This window comes from Babylonia areolata, chromosome 26, assembly GCF_041734735.1.
Source record: "Babylonia areolata isolate BAREFJ2019XMU chromosome 26, ASM4173473v1, whole genome shotgun sequence".
NCBI lineage: Eukaryota > Metazoa > Mollusca > Gastropoda > Neogastropoda > Buccinidae > Babylonia > Babylonia areolata.
In genome coordinates, this window is record NC_134901.1 from 25500286 (window position 1) to 25518221 (window position 17936).

Sequence of the window (17936 nt, forward strand, 5' to 3'; positions counted from 1 at the left end):
ATACATTTCCTATATTTCAGCCTGACACCTTCAGAATGATGTGGCATGGCTTGCGTGTTGTTTTGTCTAGTATGTACTGACATATGTGTATGTCAGTGTGTGAGGGAGGAGAGGGGGAGGGGGGTAGATGAGGTGACTGGGTGTGTACATATGTGAATGGCTGAGTTTATGTGTAGCAGGAAATGAGTGCCAGTTTATCTTGTATTTCAGTATCAGTGACATGTGGTTTTCTTATCAAGCCATCAGTAATGTTATTCCTTATGTTATTGTGATGCTTTTATTATTATTTTTTTTTTAATGAATGGCCTTGTTCTAAAAGTGAGTGCACTTTATATGTTTAATGTTGCATTGGCTCAAGCCAAAAGACTCAGTTCTGTGAATTTACAGACAGTGAAGTATCATTATCTCATCTTGTCATTATCTATGTCTTTTAACTTTTGAACCTTCTGATGTTTTTAATCTACTGATGTTGGTATTTTATCCTTGGTGTGAGAGAAGTTCATATGTGATGTAAAATAGAAAAACAGTAGAAGAAAATCGCAGTCATTCCACATGTATTAACATTTAAAAAGAAAAAAAAGAAGAAAAAAATTATGTGTGTGTGTATCAACCGAGGGCAAACCATCCATACAACCAATAATCACAGTATACAACAGCAACAACAACAGAAACCCTTAAAACGTAACTTAAGAGTAAATCATACATGCACTATCACAACCACACACATGCAATAATAATCGAGTAAATCATACGTACACTTATCACAGCCATGCACATGCAATGATAACCTCAAGTTGTATTCTGAAATCTTGAATCTCGGCTGCTGCAGGCTGGAGTGCCATGAGTGCAGCAAGGTCTTCACCAGCAGAGCGGCCCTCAGCAGCCACAGAGCCAAGCATCACGACGGCGGTGACACCGGCCTCAGGTGCTCGCTGTGTTCCCAGACCTTCGGCAGCGTCGTCAGGATGCAGCAGCATTTCCTGTTGTTCCACATGGGCGGGGGAGAGGCGGTGGGGATGGGGGTAGGGGGGGACAAGAGCGGGAGTCACGGTGAGACGCACTCCTGTCCTCAGTGCAAACAGCAGTTCGCCTCGGCGGAGAGTCTTCAGGTTCATGTCAGCACTGCTCACAAGTCAGGTGTGTGTTTTTTTGTGTTTTCTCATTCGCTGTCTCTTTCTCTCACTCATTCTCTCTTTCTCTTTCTCTCTCGCTCACTCTTGCTGTCTTTCTCTCTCGCTCTCTCTCTCTCTTGCTCACTCTCCCTCGCTCTTCTCTCTCGCTCTCACTTACTCTCTCTCTCTCTCTCTCGCTCCTTCTCCCTCGCTCCCTCTCTCTCTCTTTCTCTGTCTTTGTACACATGTATCTGTATGCACACATTGTGTGTGTGTGTGTGTATACACATACATACCTGCATGAACACATGTGTGTTTACATCATCTTTGTGTGTGCATATTCAAGTAACATGCCTTGATGGTCATGCTATTTTTTAATTAGTCTGGCATTTTCAAATCTTAATAGTCATATTCAAAATAGAACATTTAGGATGGTTATAGGAATTGTCAATGACAGCCCAAAGCTTGTCAGCGTGTTGGTCATATTTTGAATAGTCATTAAAACTGGTACAATTATTTGTCATGGTGAGAGCCCAAATCCTGTTGAATACCAAGATCAGAGGGGAGAGGTCATTGTCATGGCATGACATAAAAGAAAAAGCTTAGCATATGGTGTCTGTCTTGGGGATAATCTGATGAAACTGCATATGAAAATAATCCTGATGACTTGGTTGAGACATTTAGGTATACATTAGTTTTGTTTTTTTAATACTATTCTTTTTTTTTCTTCTTCTTTTTTTTAGGTACACATGTGTTTTGTACTGTGTCTTGGGGAAAAGTCTGGAGGAATTCCACTGATTAGTTGATGATGCATGTATTTAACCTTTAGGTACATATGTACTGTTTGTGAGGTACACATGTGCAATGTAATAATAATGATAATAATGGTATTTATATAGCGCTGGATCTTGACATAAAAGTGTTTGAATCTGGGTATGCGTAAACAGAGTGGATCTGAGTGTATACGAGGTATGCATGTACTTCAAGGTACACATGTACCATGTGTAAGGTACACATGTTCTGTGTGTAAGGTACATATGTACCATGTGTAAGGTGTACATGTACTGTGTGTAAGGTACATATGTACCATGTGTAAGGTATGCATGTGCTGTGTGTCTCAGGAGGAGGAGGTCAGGTGTCATGCCCGATTTGCAGCAAGACGTTCTCACAGCCCCAGCTGCTCACCATCCACCTCCGCTCTCACTCCGACGGCAAGCCTTTCCCCTGCTCCATGTGCAGCAAGCGATTCTCAAGTGGGTATCTGGGGCTTCTAATAATACTATAGATACAAGCTCCTAATGCTGGGAAAATGAAAAGAAACACACTGTATGTCATCAGGCAGGTCCTTGGAACTTTTCTTTTTTTTTTTTTTTTTTTTTAAATTTCTAGAACGAATTCAGGCCATTGTGTACTTATTCATTTTCCTTCAATAAAAAGTCTCTCTCTCTCTCTCTCTCTCTCTCTCTCTCTGGCATTTTTCTGAGTGTCTGTGTTTTACTGAGTCTGTTTTTCTGTCTCTCTCTCACCCACCCCTCTCCTTCTCTATCTCTTTGCTCTCTCTCTCTCTCTCTCTCTCACATTTTCTGCATTCATAAGTCTGTCTCCCTGTGTCTCTGATTCTCTCCCTTGGACATTACCACTTAAGTACTATCGACAGCCATGTTTATTCAAACTGAGTTTATTATTGTCATCCACGAGACATGCTGATATATGGAATCTGGCACTGTTTTTACACCAGGCATTTAAATTTCGGGATATCGTGACATCTTAAGATGCTGTACTTCATTGCAGCGTTTATGTAATATGTGTACTTATTATGGTTGGTTATATATTTTCATTTTGTTTGTTATTACTTATATTGTCACTTACCCCTTCATAAGGGGCCTAGGCCTATTAATGAATAAATAATCTGAATCTGAATCCCTTGGACATTTTCTGAGTATCCAGAGTAAAAGGTATCTTTCGGAGTTCCAGTCTTGACTCTAGCATCATCTGATCTACAGAGGAGTCGGTTTCCTTAGCCCTTCTCGGCCCAAAAATCTAGACGATTACAACTAGAAGATTTGCCTGCCTTTATATGTGTATGCAGCAGATTTAATTAGAATGTTGAACTTTTGAGAAGCCCTTGAGAAGCCCTTAGCAAATCATACTGAACAGAAGGGGAAAAAATGATTGTACTGATCACATGTATACATTTCATTGTTTATTGACATTTTATTTAATAGCAGTTGGAACATTAGTTTGGATTGATGCAGTGGTTCTACAGTTTAACTTGGGGGAGGAAAGCGAAAAAGCAGGTTAAAAGAAAAAATGTTATACTGTTTTTACCCCAGCATTTAGACAGACTTGATCCGGAGAGGGAAGGGTAGAGTTGCTGTACTACAGTTTCGTTTAAGAGATTAAAACACTATTGTATTTCGTTGAGGTAAACTGAAATGTCATCAAAGACAATATCTTCTTTTTTGTCCTAGTAAATTTGATTTTAATAGATATTCTTTTTTTTTTTTTTCTTTTAAAGAAATACTCCTTGGCAAAACAAAAACAAATATTTGTATTTGTTTGTATTTGTATTTGTTTTTATCACAACAGATTTCTCTGTGTGAAATTCGGGCTGCTCTCCCCAGGGAGAGCGCGTCGCTACACTACAGCGCCACCCATTTTTTTGTATTCTTTCCTGCGTGCAGTTTTGTGTTTCCTATTGAAGTGGATTTTTCTACAGAATTTTGCCAGAAACAAACCTTTTGTTGCCATGGGTTCTTTAATGTGTGCTAAGTGCATGCTGCACACGGGACCTCGGTTTATCGTCTCATCCGAATGACTAGCGTCCAGACCACCACTCAAGGTCTAGTGGAGGGGGAGAAAATATCGGCGGCTGAGCAGTGATTCGAACCAGCATGCTGAGATTCTCTCGCTTCCTAGGCGGACGCGTTACCTCCAGGCCATCACTCCACAAAAAAATTTAGAAAGATATGCTGTAACATAACTAACAAAACCTTCATTGAGAAAAAAAAAAGGGAGAAAATAATGATAATGCAACTGTGCTTACAGGAGAGGAGAGCCTAAAAGCTCACATGAAGTCCCACAATGTGTCGCCTCCCTTGGTGTGTCCTCTCTGCAACCAGTCCTTCAGCCAGCGAGCCGACATCACAGAGCATCTGAAGACACACTTCACTTCATCAGAGGTAAACGTTGATAAGACTGCATGTCATCACTACATTCACCTCAGTTACGTAAACATAGCAGCAAAAGATTAATTTTTTTTTTTTTTTTAACCCTTCGAGCCCTGAGTTCCTGAGCAATTTTAACCCTTCTGCCTGAGCTCCTGAGCCAAAATTTGCAAATAATTGGTATTTAATGTGTCACGGCAGATATAAAAAGAGTGCCCTGACCACTGCTTTACCGGTGGTAGAGAAAAATGACATAATGCCTAGCCACCGGTTGAGCGGTGTGTAAACACTTGTGTCGTGTTTTGCTATTGGTTGACTTATATTGAAATCGATCTTTTTTATCCAAAGCACATGCACAAAACACAGTGAAAAGGCGCAGCCATGTTGGTACTACGTTTGCTGACGTCAGAATATTGCGGTTTTTCTGATTGGCTCTTCAATATAAGTCAACCAATGGCAAAACACGACACAAGTGTTTACGTACCGCTCAACTGGTGGCTAGGCATTATGTCATTTTTCTCTACCACCGGTAAAGCTCAAAGGATTAATGAATCTACACGGGAACCAGTTCATGGGAAAGGTGGTAAATGAAACGCTTATACTAAACACAATGTCTGAGATAACCATCAGAAGTAGGAATTCATGGCAGGTGACTTTATTCAAGTCTGAGACTAAACGTGGACTGAAACGGTTGAAATTTTGTCCAGCAATTTTGCTAGATTTCACACTTTGTATGCCCAGTCTTTGTGAAGGAAAAACATTGGCACTTGTTTTTGTTCAGTACTGCAATCAACAAAAAATGATATTTTCGGGACACAATGCACCCAGTTGTAGTGTACAATGATGATCAAGTTCTGAAGAAAAAAAAAACCCATTTCCCTCAACAGGAAATTGTAGATTTGATTGATTCAGTTAGAAGCGACAAGATGAGGTGCTTTGCCCCCTGTGTTACAAGTGTTGTTGACATTACGATAGTTTGCCACTGATGCCTTTCAAAACATTATAGTGACTTACTTAGTTGGAGTTGTCAGCCAAGTGCATGCTGCATGATCATTTATGTCATGCCCTCCTGATTGACACAACTGAACCAGTGGATCTTCATGATAACACAGCCAATAAACCCAAGTGCAAATTTCACTCCATTCAGCAGCTGACAAGTGTTAACTTATGCACACGCAAGGAGGAGTAATTTTAGTTTAACTCACTCAGTACAGCCAGTCCTCTCTTCTCCTCTACACAGACCCCTCGGATGTCCAGTGGGTGTCTGAATGACCCAACCTTTAGCTTCCGTCGTCAATATTGTGGTATTCTTTGTCAACGTTCACCCCTTCAGTGTAAGAGCCTTCCGCTTGTTATATTTTGATGGTGGTAATTGGGGTGAAACGCTGTTAACGTCGTCTCTTTCGCCGTTCGTATGGAGAGAGTTAATGTCCCGTCACACATACTGGAGATTGTAGACATTTTGTTGAAGTATTGATTTTAACATTCTGTGTGTTATCGTTTAAAAGGTAGGAGAGGAGAGGAAGGGAGGTCGAATGAGTTGAGGGAAACCAGGTATAAGGAGGGTGAAATCAAAGATGAAAATTTGACATAAATATTCAAATACAATCACAGAAAATTACTTAATGGAAAATATTCAAATACAGTCACAGAAAATTACTGGTGGACTTGATAAAAGAGAAGTTGTTAATCTAACGAGAAAAACAAATGATAGTGAATGAAATCGGTCAAAATCATCAACGTTCCCAGTGACTTATGATGACACACTTTGGTGCAGCTGAGTCTTCATCATATCACAGTTAATAAAATTATATGCTTCGCTGTCACATCACTGGAACAAATCCACTTGACATTTGGACAACATTCAGTCTATAATGAGTTAAGTAATAGTCAGAAAATTAAACTTAAAACTAGTCTGCAAATCAGACCAAAGTCTGAGAGAGTCCATTAACAAAGTTTTAGAATTAAATGGAAGGACTTATATCAGTCTTTTCCTGGTATATAATATTACCCCTTTCGTTGTTGGACTATGAGCAGAATACTTTTATACTACCTGTAAAATTCTTTGCTCCCCTTTTTAGCTGCTCTGTCTGCCTGGTCATTACTAATAAATCTAGTACGGAATGGTATCCAACAAAAATCATTATTTTTTGACCAAAAAGAGTAATACAGTGCAATACATTCCAGTTGTGTCTCTTCTCCACCGCTGTAGGAACAGGAGAGGCCACCATCGTCCCAAAGCCAACAAGAAGACGGTGAAGGCGATGTCATCAGCAACACAACAACACCCATGGTGAACGGCACGGCCGTGAACGCCACCGTGGGGCTGAACGGGGTCCACGGAGAGGAGAGCAGCAAGGGTGCCGTGGACCTGGTGGTTCCAAGTCCTCAGCCCAACGCGTCAGGCAGCAGCAAGTCCAAGCCCCCATGAAGTTGGACACAGTTTCTCAGCGGTCATGTCCGTGCAAGAGTTGTGTGTGTGCAAGAACAGGACTGTTCCTGTCGTGTGCAAGATGGGGACTGTTTTAGTTGTGTGTGTGTATGTGCAAGAACAAGACTGTTCCAGTTGTGAGCAAGAACAAGACTGTTCCAGTCGTGAGCAAGAACAGGACTGTTTCAATCATGAGCAAGAACAGGACTGTTTCAATCATCAGCAAGAACAGGTCTGTTCATTCTGAGCAAGAACAGGACTGTTTTAATCATGAGCAAGAACAGGACTGTTTCAATCATGAGCAAGAACAGGTCTGTTCAATCATGAGCAAGAACAGGACTGTTTTCATCGTGAGCAAGAACAGGTCTGTTTCAATCATGAGGAAGAACAGGACTGTTTTAATCGTGAGCAAGAACAGGTCTGTTTCAATCACGAGCAAGATCAAGGCTTTTTCAATCGTGAGCAAGAACAGGACTTTTAATCGTGAGCAAGAACAGGTCTGTTTCAATCACAAGCAAGAACAGGGTTTTTTCAATCGTGAGCAAGAACAGGTCTGTTTCAATCACAAGCAAGAACAGGGTTTTTTCAATCATGAGCAAGAACAGGTCTGTTTCAATCACAAGCAAGAACAGGACTGTTTCAATCGTGAGCAAGAACAGGTCTGTTTCAATCACGAGCAAGAACAGGGTTTTTTCAATCACGAGCAAGAACAGGTCTGTTTCAGTCGTGAGCAAGAACAGGTCTGTTTCAATCACGAGCAAGAACAGGTCTGTTTCAATCACGAGCAAGAACAGGAACAGGTCTTTTTCAGTCATGAGCAAGAACAGGTCTGTTTCAATCACGAGCAAGAACAGGTCTGTTTCAATCACGAGCAAGAACATGACTGTTTTAATCATGTGCAAGAACAGGTCTGTTCAATCACGAGTAAGAACAGGGCTTTTTCAATCGTGAGCAAGAACAGGACTGTTTCAATCGTGAGCAAGAACAGGTCTGTTCAGTCATGAGCAAGAACAGGACTGTTTTAATCGTGAGCAAGAAGAGGTCTGTTCAATCATGAGCAAGAACAGGACTGTTTTAATCGTGTGGAAGAACAGGTCTATTCAATCACGAGCAAGAACAGGACTGTTTTAATCATGTGCAACAACAGGTCTGTTCAATCATGAGCAAGAACAGGACTGTTTTAATTGTGAGCAAGAACAGGTCTGTTTTAATTATGTGCAAAGAACAGGACTGTTTCAATCATGAGCAAGAACAGGGCTTTTTCAATTGTGAGGAAGAACAGGACTGTTTCAATCGTGAGCAAGAACAGGACTGTTTTAATCGTGAGCAAGAACAGGTCTGTTTTAATCGTGAGCAAGAACAGGACTGTTTCAATCACGAGCAAGAACAGGGCTTTTTCAATCGTGAGCAAGAACAGGTCTGTTCAATCAGAAGCAAGAACAGGACTGTTTTAATTGTGAGCAAGAACAGGACTGTTTTAATCATGAGCAAGAACAGGGCTTTTTCAATCATGAGCAAAAACAAGAATATTCCAGTCGTGAGCAAGAACAGGTCTGTTTCAATCACGAGCAAGAACAGGGCTTTTTCAATCATGAGCAAGAACAGGACTGTTTCAATCGTGAGCAAGAACAGGTCTGTTCAATCACAAGCAGAAACAGGACTGTTTTAATCATGAGCAAGAACAGGTCTGTTCAATCACGAGCAAGAACAGGACTGTTTTAATCGTGAGCAAGAACAGGGCTATTTTAATCGTGAGCAAGAATAGGTCTGTTCAATCACGAGCAAGAACAGGGTTTTTTTCATTCGTGAGCAAGAACAGGTCTGTTTCATAAGTGTGTGGCTCCTGTTCCAGGTTTTGAGATGACATTCACATCATTCTTATCAGTTTATGAAAGGAAACAAAAACTGTTTTTGTTTTTTCATCTTTATAAATAAATACTTTAAAAAAAGAAGAGGAGTATGGTTCTTTGAGCTAAAATTCGTAATGATCATAAAAAATATAAAAAAAATCTTTTTTAAATTGAAAATACTCAAAAGTTGCATGAAAAAAAAAAAGAGAGCAGCATGCCAAGTCTGTGATAATGATCATTATATTAATGATCGTTTACACTCGCAGTTCACATACATATATAATTATGTACCTTTTATACGTGACATGGAGAAATCAACTAGCCTTTACTGCTCCCCGCCACCCTCCCCTCCCCCTGCTCGTCCCCTCCACCTGACACCTCAACATTATAACTTAACAGAAGCAAAATTGCAGAGTTCCACTATTACAGACTGTATTGATTGGAACTGGGCCAAATTTACCCCCCCGAGATGATTTAAAGTGTGACTGGAGTGACCCTTGTATCTATTTCGAGAGGGTGTGTGGGGATAGGGGTAAAATCCAAATGGGGTGTGTCAGTCCTGACTAGCTGAAGTTTAAAAAAAACGACAACAGGTGCCATAAAATTAAAGGTTCCTTAAGATGAAGATAAAACAACGTTTCGAGTCTTAGACTCTTGGAGAAAGTCAAAGAAGTTCAACTTGGTGGATAGACATTTGAGGCCTGTTTGTCATTCTGTAGGTTAAAAAAATAAATTAAAAAAAAAAAAATCATCCCAAGGCACTTTTGATTTTACACCACCTATTGTTTATTTTTAACTTCGTTTTAAAAGGTCCAGTGGTCACCATTTTTTTCATAGTTGAAGATTTCCCCCGGGGTTCCTTCCAGGCCAGTCTATGTATACCACAGGGCGAGCCAGATTTTTATCCCTGAGGGGAAAAACCAGCGTGGGTCTAAACAGGCTGCCACCCCCGGGGCGATGGAAGATTCTGACAAAAGTTGATAGCCTCACAGAGATGATGTATGTAACAAAGCAATCTCCGTGTCAAGCGGGCATCAAAGTGTGGGAACTGACCTGTGCACTCCACCACCACCACTACCCCTCTCCCCTACACTCTGATCCTCCACAGTCCTGGTAAACAACGATAACTTATTGTACACTTGACGTTTTTCCCTTTTCTTTTTCAGTTTAGTCCTTGTTTGTGTTTGAAAGAGCTGCACAAAGATAGTACAGGTAGGTGGGGGTGGGGAGGGACACTCCATCTGGCTCTGTGACTTAAGCAGTTATTGTCAGCAGGGGGCGACGGGCGCCATAGCCGAATGGTTAAAGCGTCGGGCTTTCGCTCTGAGGGTCCCGGGTTCGAATCACGGTGACGGCGCCCGGTGGGTAAAAGGTGGAGATTTTTACGATCTCCCAGGTCAACATATGTGCAGACCTGCTAGTCCCTGAACCCCCTTTGTGTGTATATGCAAGCAGAAGATCAAATACGCACTTTAAAGATCCGTAATCCATGTCAGCGTTCGGTGGGTTATGGAAACAAGAACATACCAAGCATGCACACCCCCGAAAACGGAGTATGGCTGCCTACATGGTGGGGTAAAAACGGTCATACACGTAAAAGCCCACTCGTGTGCATACGAGTGAACGCAGAAGAAGAAGAAGTCAGCAGGGGGCTTAGGTAGGTATCCTAAATATGGTGAATCCTAACAGGCACTGCAGAACACCACCAAAGTGACTCAGCAGCAAGCAAGGCAGGGTCTCCTCTGGTGTGTGACTTCCTGGCGACCTAACATTTAATGGTTCCCAGGTTATGGAATGTATTGTTGGAGGAACTGGTGTTGGTTTAAGGGTTTTACCCCAGGGTTTTTCTGGGCCAGCCCTGTATGACCCCAGGGTCCCTTGTGGCTGGTCAAGATCAACCACCCTTTGTACAGGTAACGTCAAGCTGGGCCAGCCTTAAGTGCTCCACTTTTTCACTCTCCCTCCTCTCTATTCCAGCTTCATGAAAGGGAATGTGAAGGAACTTTTCACAGGCTCTTCAAATGCTTCTTCTCTCTCGATGTTAAGTTCCTTGTTATTGCACGTTTGTGATAGTGGTATCCTCCAGACTGATATTAAAGCTTGTGTGATAAGCTAACATGGAAATAATTGGAGTATAAATTGTGTTGATGAAGCCTTGGCCTATTTATATCTAAACTCTTTCTTTACAAAGTACCGCAATTCTCATCCTACTACATTGTACAACGCTTAACAAGGACCACATATATGTGGTCTGAATTTTTGGAAATTTTCATGCAGTGATGGAACTACTAGCACGAAACTAACTGTTTTAGATGGCTTCTGCATTCCAGTTTGAGTACATGTGTACTGTTACTTAGGCTGAGCAGACGGCTTGCTTTGCACATTCCTACCAGCTCCGTTTATGACACCTGTGGCAATAAGGCGTTGCACAGTTTCTTTGTTAGGCACCCCTAGTGGAATATATTGCCATTGAAGTACAACAGTGGCTTTTATTTTCACATCTTTAACTGTATTCTGATATGTGGAGATGATTTCAGCACACAAAATTAGTCGGTGTGAAAAGTTTTGTTTACGGTAGTGAATTTTCAAGACTTCCCCCTTTTCACCACTGTACCACCAGATAATGAGGTGAATTATTTATTTTATTGCTTTTGCTCTGTCTATCAATTGTTTATAAACTTACCAGTAAACAAAAATTCAAAAGTGTGGTCGTTCTTTTTTCAATTTTTTTTTTTTTTTTTTTAACCTGTACAATCAGCCAGTTTCTGGGGCAGCATGGGAAATAATCTGTCTTAAGAGTTGAGTTGATGTTCAGGTTTGTTTCAAACTTACCGTTGATCTTACCTGTATGCTAATCAACTTTTTTTTTTTTTTTAAAGCTAGGTCAAGCAGAGAGGCTACATCATAGCAGTTTACACCACTCCTTTTTGTCCTGTGTTGTAACTGGCCAAGTCATAAAGCAAATTCAGTGGGTTATTTCTGTTCATTAGAAAATCTATTAATGGATTTTTCTCCATTAGCAAGTGAATTTGTAACGTGATCATACATGACAGTCTAATCTTTTGGGCAGAAAGTATCTTTCCAGAATTAAATAAAAACGAACACTGCTTAAGTTTATAAAATAAACATGGCTTATGTAAAGCATGACTGTTTATTTTGCCATATATATATATATATATATATGAATAATTGTAAACATATATATATATATATGTATAAATAATTGCATATTGTACATAGTGAAGGAAGCATCCCAATTCTGTGTTGTGTACATTCCACTCCTATGCCTCAGTGTCGTTCAAATTTCTTATTCAAGTGTGATAGTTGGACAAGAAGGCAGAGAAACAGACAACTAGGTGGTAGGTAGCCTGTTGTGGTTGTGATTTGGACGTCATGTCAGCAAACCTGGCTGGTTATACCATGGTGTGTAGATGAGGGTGGTTTTTTGGTGTTTTTTTTTTTTTTTTTTTTTTTTAAAGTGCCTGCCTACTGCCTCCAGTATACTACAGTGTGTTTGCTTAACATCCAAAATAGAGTAGACTGGGAGAACTTCTTGCATCCTTAGTAAACATGACTTTGGAGTTACTACCTTTTGTGTCAAAGCTGGTTTATTGTTGCTTGCATGATCTGCATTAGTTAACTTCTAAACACACTCGCCTGCAAGCACCCCCCACCCTCCCCCCATGCCACCTCACACACACACACTGTGTGCTCAAAATGAATGAATCCAGAGGTATTTCACTTCAAGAAAACATTGACCACAATGAGAATTTAAGTCCAGTCTTTCAGCTCTTGGGCACATAAAAAAAAACACCAAAAAAACCAAAAACCGTTACAGCCTGTCATTCTGGTGACTGTTGGCCATAAAATGAATAACATCAGAGATGCTCAGAGCCCTGAAAGCGGAGTACGGCTGCCTTCATGGCGGGGTAAAAACGGTCATACACGTAAAAGCCCACTCATGTACATACGAGTGAACGTCGGAGTTGCAGCCCACAAACGTAGGAGAAGAAGAGATGCTCAGCACTTAAGGGAGCAAACTGTGCCGATTGGCTGAACAAGTCTGGGACCCGCAAGTGAGGAGTGGAGCTATCTTGATAACGCAGTTATGTAGCCAACAGCGTCATGGCGTGTGGACTGATCCTTCTATGCTACATCACAGCTGCTGTATCAACAACAGCACAAAGAAGTAGATACCTGACCTTGGCAAAAACCCAACATGCTGGCCGGGCCCTGAAAACCAACCCTGTGTTTGTGCAAGACATTGACAAAAAAGAATTAAAACAAAACAAAAACAAAAAAGTAATAAACACTCTGTTTACACATACCCAGATTCAAACACTCCACTGTTGGACGCCGTTCTTTCTTGGTCTCTGGACCTTGCATTTGGAATGAACTTCCTGTTTCGCATCGTCGGGTCTCCTCACTCAGCTCTTTCAAGTCTGGCCTTAACTCTTTCCATACGAACGGCGAAAGAGACGACGTTAACAGCGTTTCACCCCAATTACCATCATCAAAATATTGCAAGTGGAAGGCTCTTATACTGAAGACGTGAATGTTGACATAGAATACCACACTTCTGACGACGGAAGCTAAAGGTTGGGTCATTCAGACACCCACTGGACATCTGAGGGGTCTGTGTAGAGGAGAAGAGAGGGCTGGCCATACTGAGTTAAAAACCCACCTCTTCACAAAATAGCCTCCCTCCCCTGCCTCTTCCTTGTCTTCAGTTTTAGAGTTATGCATGCATGTGAATGACTGGTGTGAAAGCGCTTTGATTTGTGTCTGCACAAGATTCAGCACTATATAAATACTATCATTATCATAATTATTATACAATTAAATATAACAAAGTGAAAGAAACTTGAAAGGCAAATCATTGAAATGTAACAACAAAAATGGGACCAGCTCAGTGAAGCCACATGTGTAAAAACTCATGCAAAGGTGCAAATGCACACACACACATACATTCACGCACACATTTTTTTTCTGTCTTGCAGGTCTGTATATCTTTGAATATGTTTTTTGTTTTTCTGAGCCTAGAGATGACTGGACATTCTTATCAAATTGTATCTTTTTTTTTTCACACCTTGGAGGAGTATGGTGCCAACTGGCAAATTTCAGTTTTGCATGCCTGTTATTATGTTTAGTTTTGTGTACAATGTATGTTAATCTTCTTGTTACCTTTTTTTTTTTTTTTTTTTAATCCTCTTTTGAAAAAAATTGACAGAGAATGGTCAGCATTAGAGACACATCCCAGGTATATGTGTATGAATAGGACTGTACTTGTGCCGCACTTTATTTTCCATCCTTTTTGTCGTCGTCTTTTTCCCTTAGGGATCGATATTTAGTTTTTCATTCCTGATACTGTCATGTGTGGCTGGCTGGGATTAAAGCAACAAAGATCAAATAAATAATCGGTTATCAACTGGTTTCAATCAGCTTTATTACAAGGCAACAGACAAAACGCTCAAATTGTTGAGCACAACCGATATATAGTGTGCTCAGCGAACATGATCACTATCAATGTAGCCACTGCAAAAAATTGTCAAATGTATGCTGAAGGATGCCACTGGATATGCAAGCAATTATTCAGAATCATCTGACAGCAATGATATGAGCAATTCAAGAACACACATGCATGCACACAGCCATAAAAGCATGCACACATACACACACACACAAGCATACATATACACGTGTGCATACACCTGTGTGCGCACGCACACACACACACATACAGAGTTGCAAGTCCACACACATCTAAATCACTGAAAGAACCATCTTTGTTAAAGACAGAAAGAGAAACTAAAATACATCCATGACATGTATCTAAATTATATGATTTGTGCTTTTATATATATGTATCTCAACTTTGAGGGTTTAATCATTCTTTTTCATTGTCCTGAGCGACCAGTTTAAATTATCTTAAACTTTGTGTTGACCTGAGTTCTGCTGTGGAAGCTGTGAGAAAAGTAAAAGTTTCAGCGACAATTCTGTGCTTCCAAATTATTCCCCAAAAGAAAGAATTATTACACAAAATTAATGTAGTTTCTGTGAACAAAAACAATATTCATGATATATAGAAATCAACAAAGAAGAAAGACACGAACTGTGTGCTTGCTTTCCATCAAACTTGGTTTTTTTTTTTGTTTTGTTGGGTTTTTTCCCCCTTTAAATTTGGACATTTTCTACAAACAAAACAGACAGCCAAACCTGCAAATAAATTTTGTGATTTTCAAGTATTGTTTTCAACGTATATTGAGGTGGAGCTGACACAATTCATATTCATTTATGAAGTGGAATAAATAACAGAATTTGTTATGCTGTGTTTGCTGTCTTTTTTCATTCAAAAGGCAAGCATCAGCAGAAAAATAATTTCTTAAATAGGTAAGCAATCACAACAGTGTAATAGATAAAACAGATGTGAAAGCTTAGTTCTAAACATGTATATAAACCCCAGAAATCTAAAGCCAAAAACGTGTCCAAAAGACCCACTTTCAGTCTGTACACTCACACACACAATGCCAGGTAGTGCCTACTTAAATTGAAAACCAACTCAGCACATGTATGCAGTGTTACATTAAAAAAAAAAAAAGCAAAAAAAAAAAAGCCATACACATCAAGAAATATAGGGGTTTGGGGGGGGCATGTGTACTGATTTCAAGCTTTAACATGAATACCACCAGCAAAAAACATTGGAGAAATATAACATTTTCTTTTGTAAGCATATGTACAGATTTAATGGATGCTTTAACAAGAATATCACCAGCAACAAATATTGGAGAAATATAACATTTTCTTTATAAGCATGTGTATAGATTTAATCAATGCTTAAAGAAGATTATCACAAAAAAAACATAATCACTGGAGAAATATAACATTTTCTTTACAAGCATGTGTATGGATTAAATGCTGATTTAATCAATACTTACTGAGCCCTGCACCCGAGCACTGCTCTCACGTCAAAGTTCGTCTCATGAAAATGGTTTTCACGTTCCTACATATGCATAAACTGCTGAGAAAGGGAACTATCTTTTACAGTATTACTGAATGTGTCCACACGTAATGTGGAGGAAAAACAGTACATTTTCTGCGGTTTTTTTTCAGCATCAGTTTGGCATGGAGGCCTGCCGAAGCTGTAAACTCCCCGGGGTTGAACGGATTAATAAGAATATCACCACCAGCAACATACATTGAACATGGGGGGGAAGTTGCCTCAACAAAGCTGTGTTATGATCACAGACAACAAGCAAACTTTTTTTTCTTTTTTGTTGTTGTTAAACTCCAGATTAGCAAAGAACACAAGCCTACAGCAAACCAAAGGGCTATGTTCACAATAAGCCCAGCCTGTTGCCATCAGCCTGACACAGCAACCCCCACACACACAGCCAGTTGCTAGAAACAATACGGCACTCTCCAGACAGAGGAAACAAATACTACTGGGATTCATGCTACTGGTATCACTTAAAAAGTTCTGTCCCTTAGACCAGCCATCCGTCTCATCTGTCTGCATGAGACAAATCTTCTTCTTCTTCTGCGTTCGTGGGCTTCAACTCCCACGTTCACTCGTATATACGCGAGTGGGCTTTTTACGTGTATGACTGTTTTTATCCTGCCATGTACGCAGCCATACTCCACTTTCTGGGGTGTGCATGCTGGGTATGTTCTTGTTTCCATAACCCACCGAACGCTGACATGGATTACAGGATCTTTAACGTGCGTATTTGATCTTATGCTTGCGTATACACACGAAGGGGGTTCAGGCACTGGCAGGTCTGCACATATGTTGACCTGGGAGATCGGAAAAATCTCCACCCTTTACCCACCAGGCGCCGTCACCGTGATTCGAACCCGGGACCCTCAGATCGAAAGTCCAACGCTTTAACCATTCGGCTATGGCTCCCGTCATGAGACAAATCAAACAGCTGGCTGGAGACAGCTGGTCACCAGTGTGAACACTTCCAGCTGGCATACATGGCAGGAAAGCGCAAAATGACATGCACGCAATTCTCGCCAGCTGCTGGCAGCAAGTGGCTTGGTTTGTATGAATGTAGCTTTGCTCACCCATCACCTGTTAGTGTCCAAGCTGAATGCACCACGTTCTTGTTCTTGTTGCATATACTATAATCCAGCCGACCGCACAGGGCCATAACAGGACTGTCAAACTATTCAAATGCTCAATCGCATCAACACAAAACTGTCACTAGCACAAAGAAAAAACCCAACTAAGACAAACCCACAAAACACAGTTCATGACACAGAATCCCAACCATTTAGCTGCTTATGGCAAATAAGACAAGGCCATGCTGAGGACGCCAGCCATTCCACTCAATCTATCGTCCCCAGATTTTACAAAAAAGCGTAAAAAAGGAGAAAAAAAACCCCAACAATACTTCAAAGCCAAACAAAAAATACATGAAAAAAGACCATATAGGCAAATAACACTGCAGAATGGGCAGCTAGTGCCCATCCCAGTGTTTACAATCTCACTACCTAATCACCAGAGCAAAACAGTACAGGCAGTACATCACAGACAATGGAAAAAAAAAAAATGTGTCAAGGCTTGCTTGAAAAAAAGAAAAGGGAATGGACTGGGAAGGCAGAAAAAGGAGACAATAGCAAAAGAAGAAAAAAGGCAGAAAATAGGAAATGTCCAGCACAGAATTTCCAGAAAGCAGGGATGCTATGTAAACTGAAAGACCACTGGCATCCCCACGGAGGACTGAATACACCAAGACACTGAAAGATCAGAGAAGCGAAAGTTTCAGTTCCTTGTGGGTACACACATGCATGGGCATTATCTTCATGCAGTTATGTGTATTGAAGAAACAAAAAAAAAAAAAAAGATAGAGAGAGAGTAGGGATAAAAAACATAAAAAAATTCACACTGAGCTTTCATCAGAATTCCTTCAACCGACCAATAATGAGCATTTGACAGTTCACAAATGAGGCCCAGAATCACATTTAAAAAAAAAAAAAGAAAGAAAATCTCTTGGTCTTTGTTACAAAGTTGGTAAACAATAATATTATTCTTTCATCGAAAGGGAGATGTTTCAAGGGAACTTACCGGGTTGGGTTAGTACTTTGTATTGGAGAGTGACTACGCCTGAGTTAGAATAAATGGTTGACTTCAATTCGCTGTCTCCTTGTGTAAACTAGTTAGAACGGTACAACATACACGCCCCACTCATCCATCCAATACAACATCACAACATGCTGACAGTCTTAGCAGTCCAGATTAAAAGCAGCAGGTCATTTTCCCCAATACTTACAAAATTCACCTTTTATCTGCTTCAGCCAGGTTAAAACAACTTGTCATCTCCAATAAACTCTGTAAACTGAACTCTTTATTCATCTAAAAACCCCTCAACAA

General features: G+C 40.4%; 1 protein-coding gene across 1 annotated transcript in view; it reads left to right on the forward strand.

Moving 5' to 3' along the window:
• The window catches only part of LOC143300346 (zinc finger protein 423-like), an 87494-nt gene extending 80607 nt beyond the window's left edge, over nt 1–6887 (forward strand). Inside the window, exons 12-15 of the mRNA XM_076613949.1 lie at nt 830–1137; nt 2234–2365; nt 4161–4294; nt 6492–6887. Coding sequence (XP_076470064.1) covers nt 830–1137; nt 2234–2365; nt 4161–4294; nt 6492–6710 — 793 coding nt within the window. The 3' untranslated portion in view covers nt 6711–6887. The remainder of the gene's footprint in view (nt 1–829; nt 1138–2233; nt 2366–4160; nt 4295–6491) is intronic.
• Nucleotides 6888–17936: the final 11049 nt, after the last annotated feature.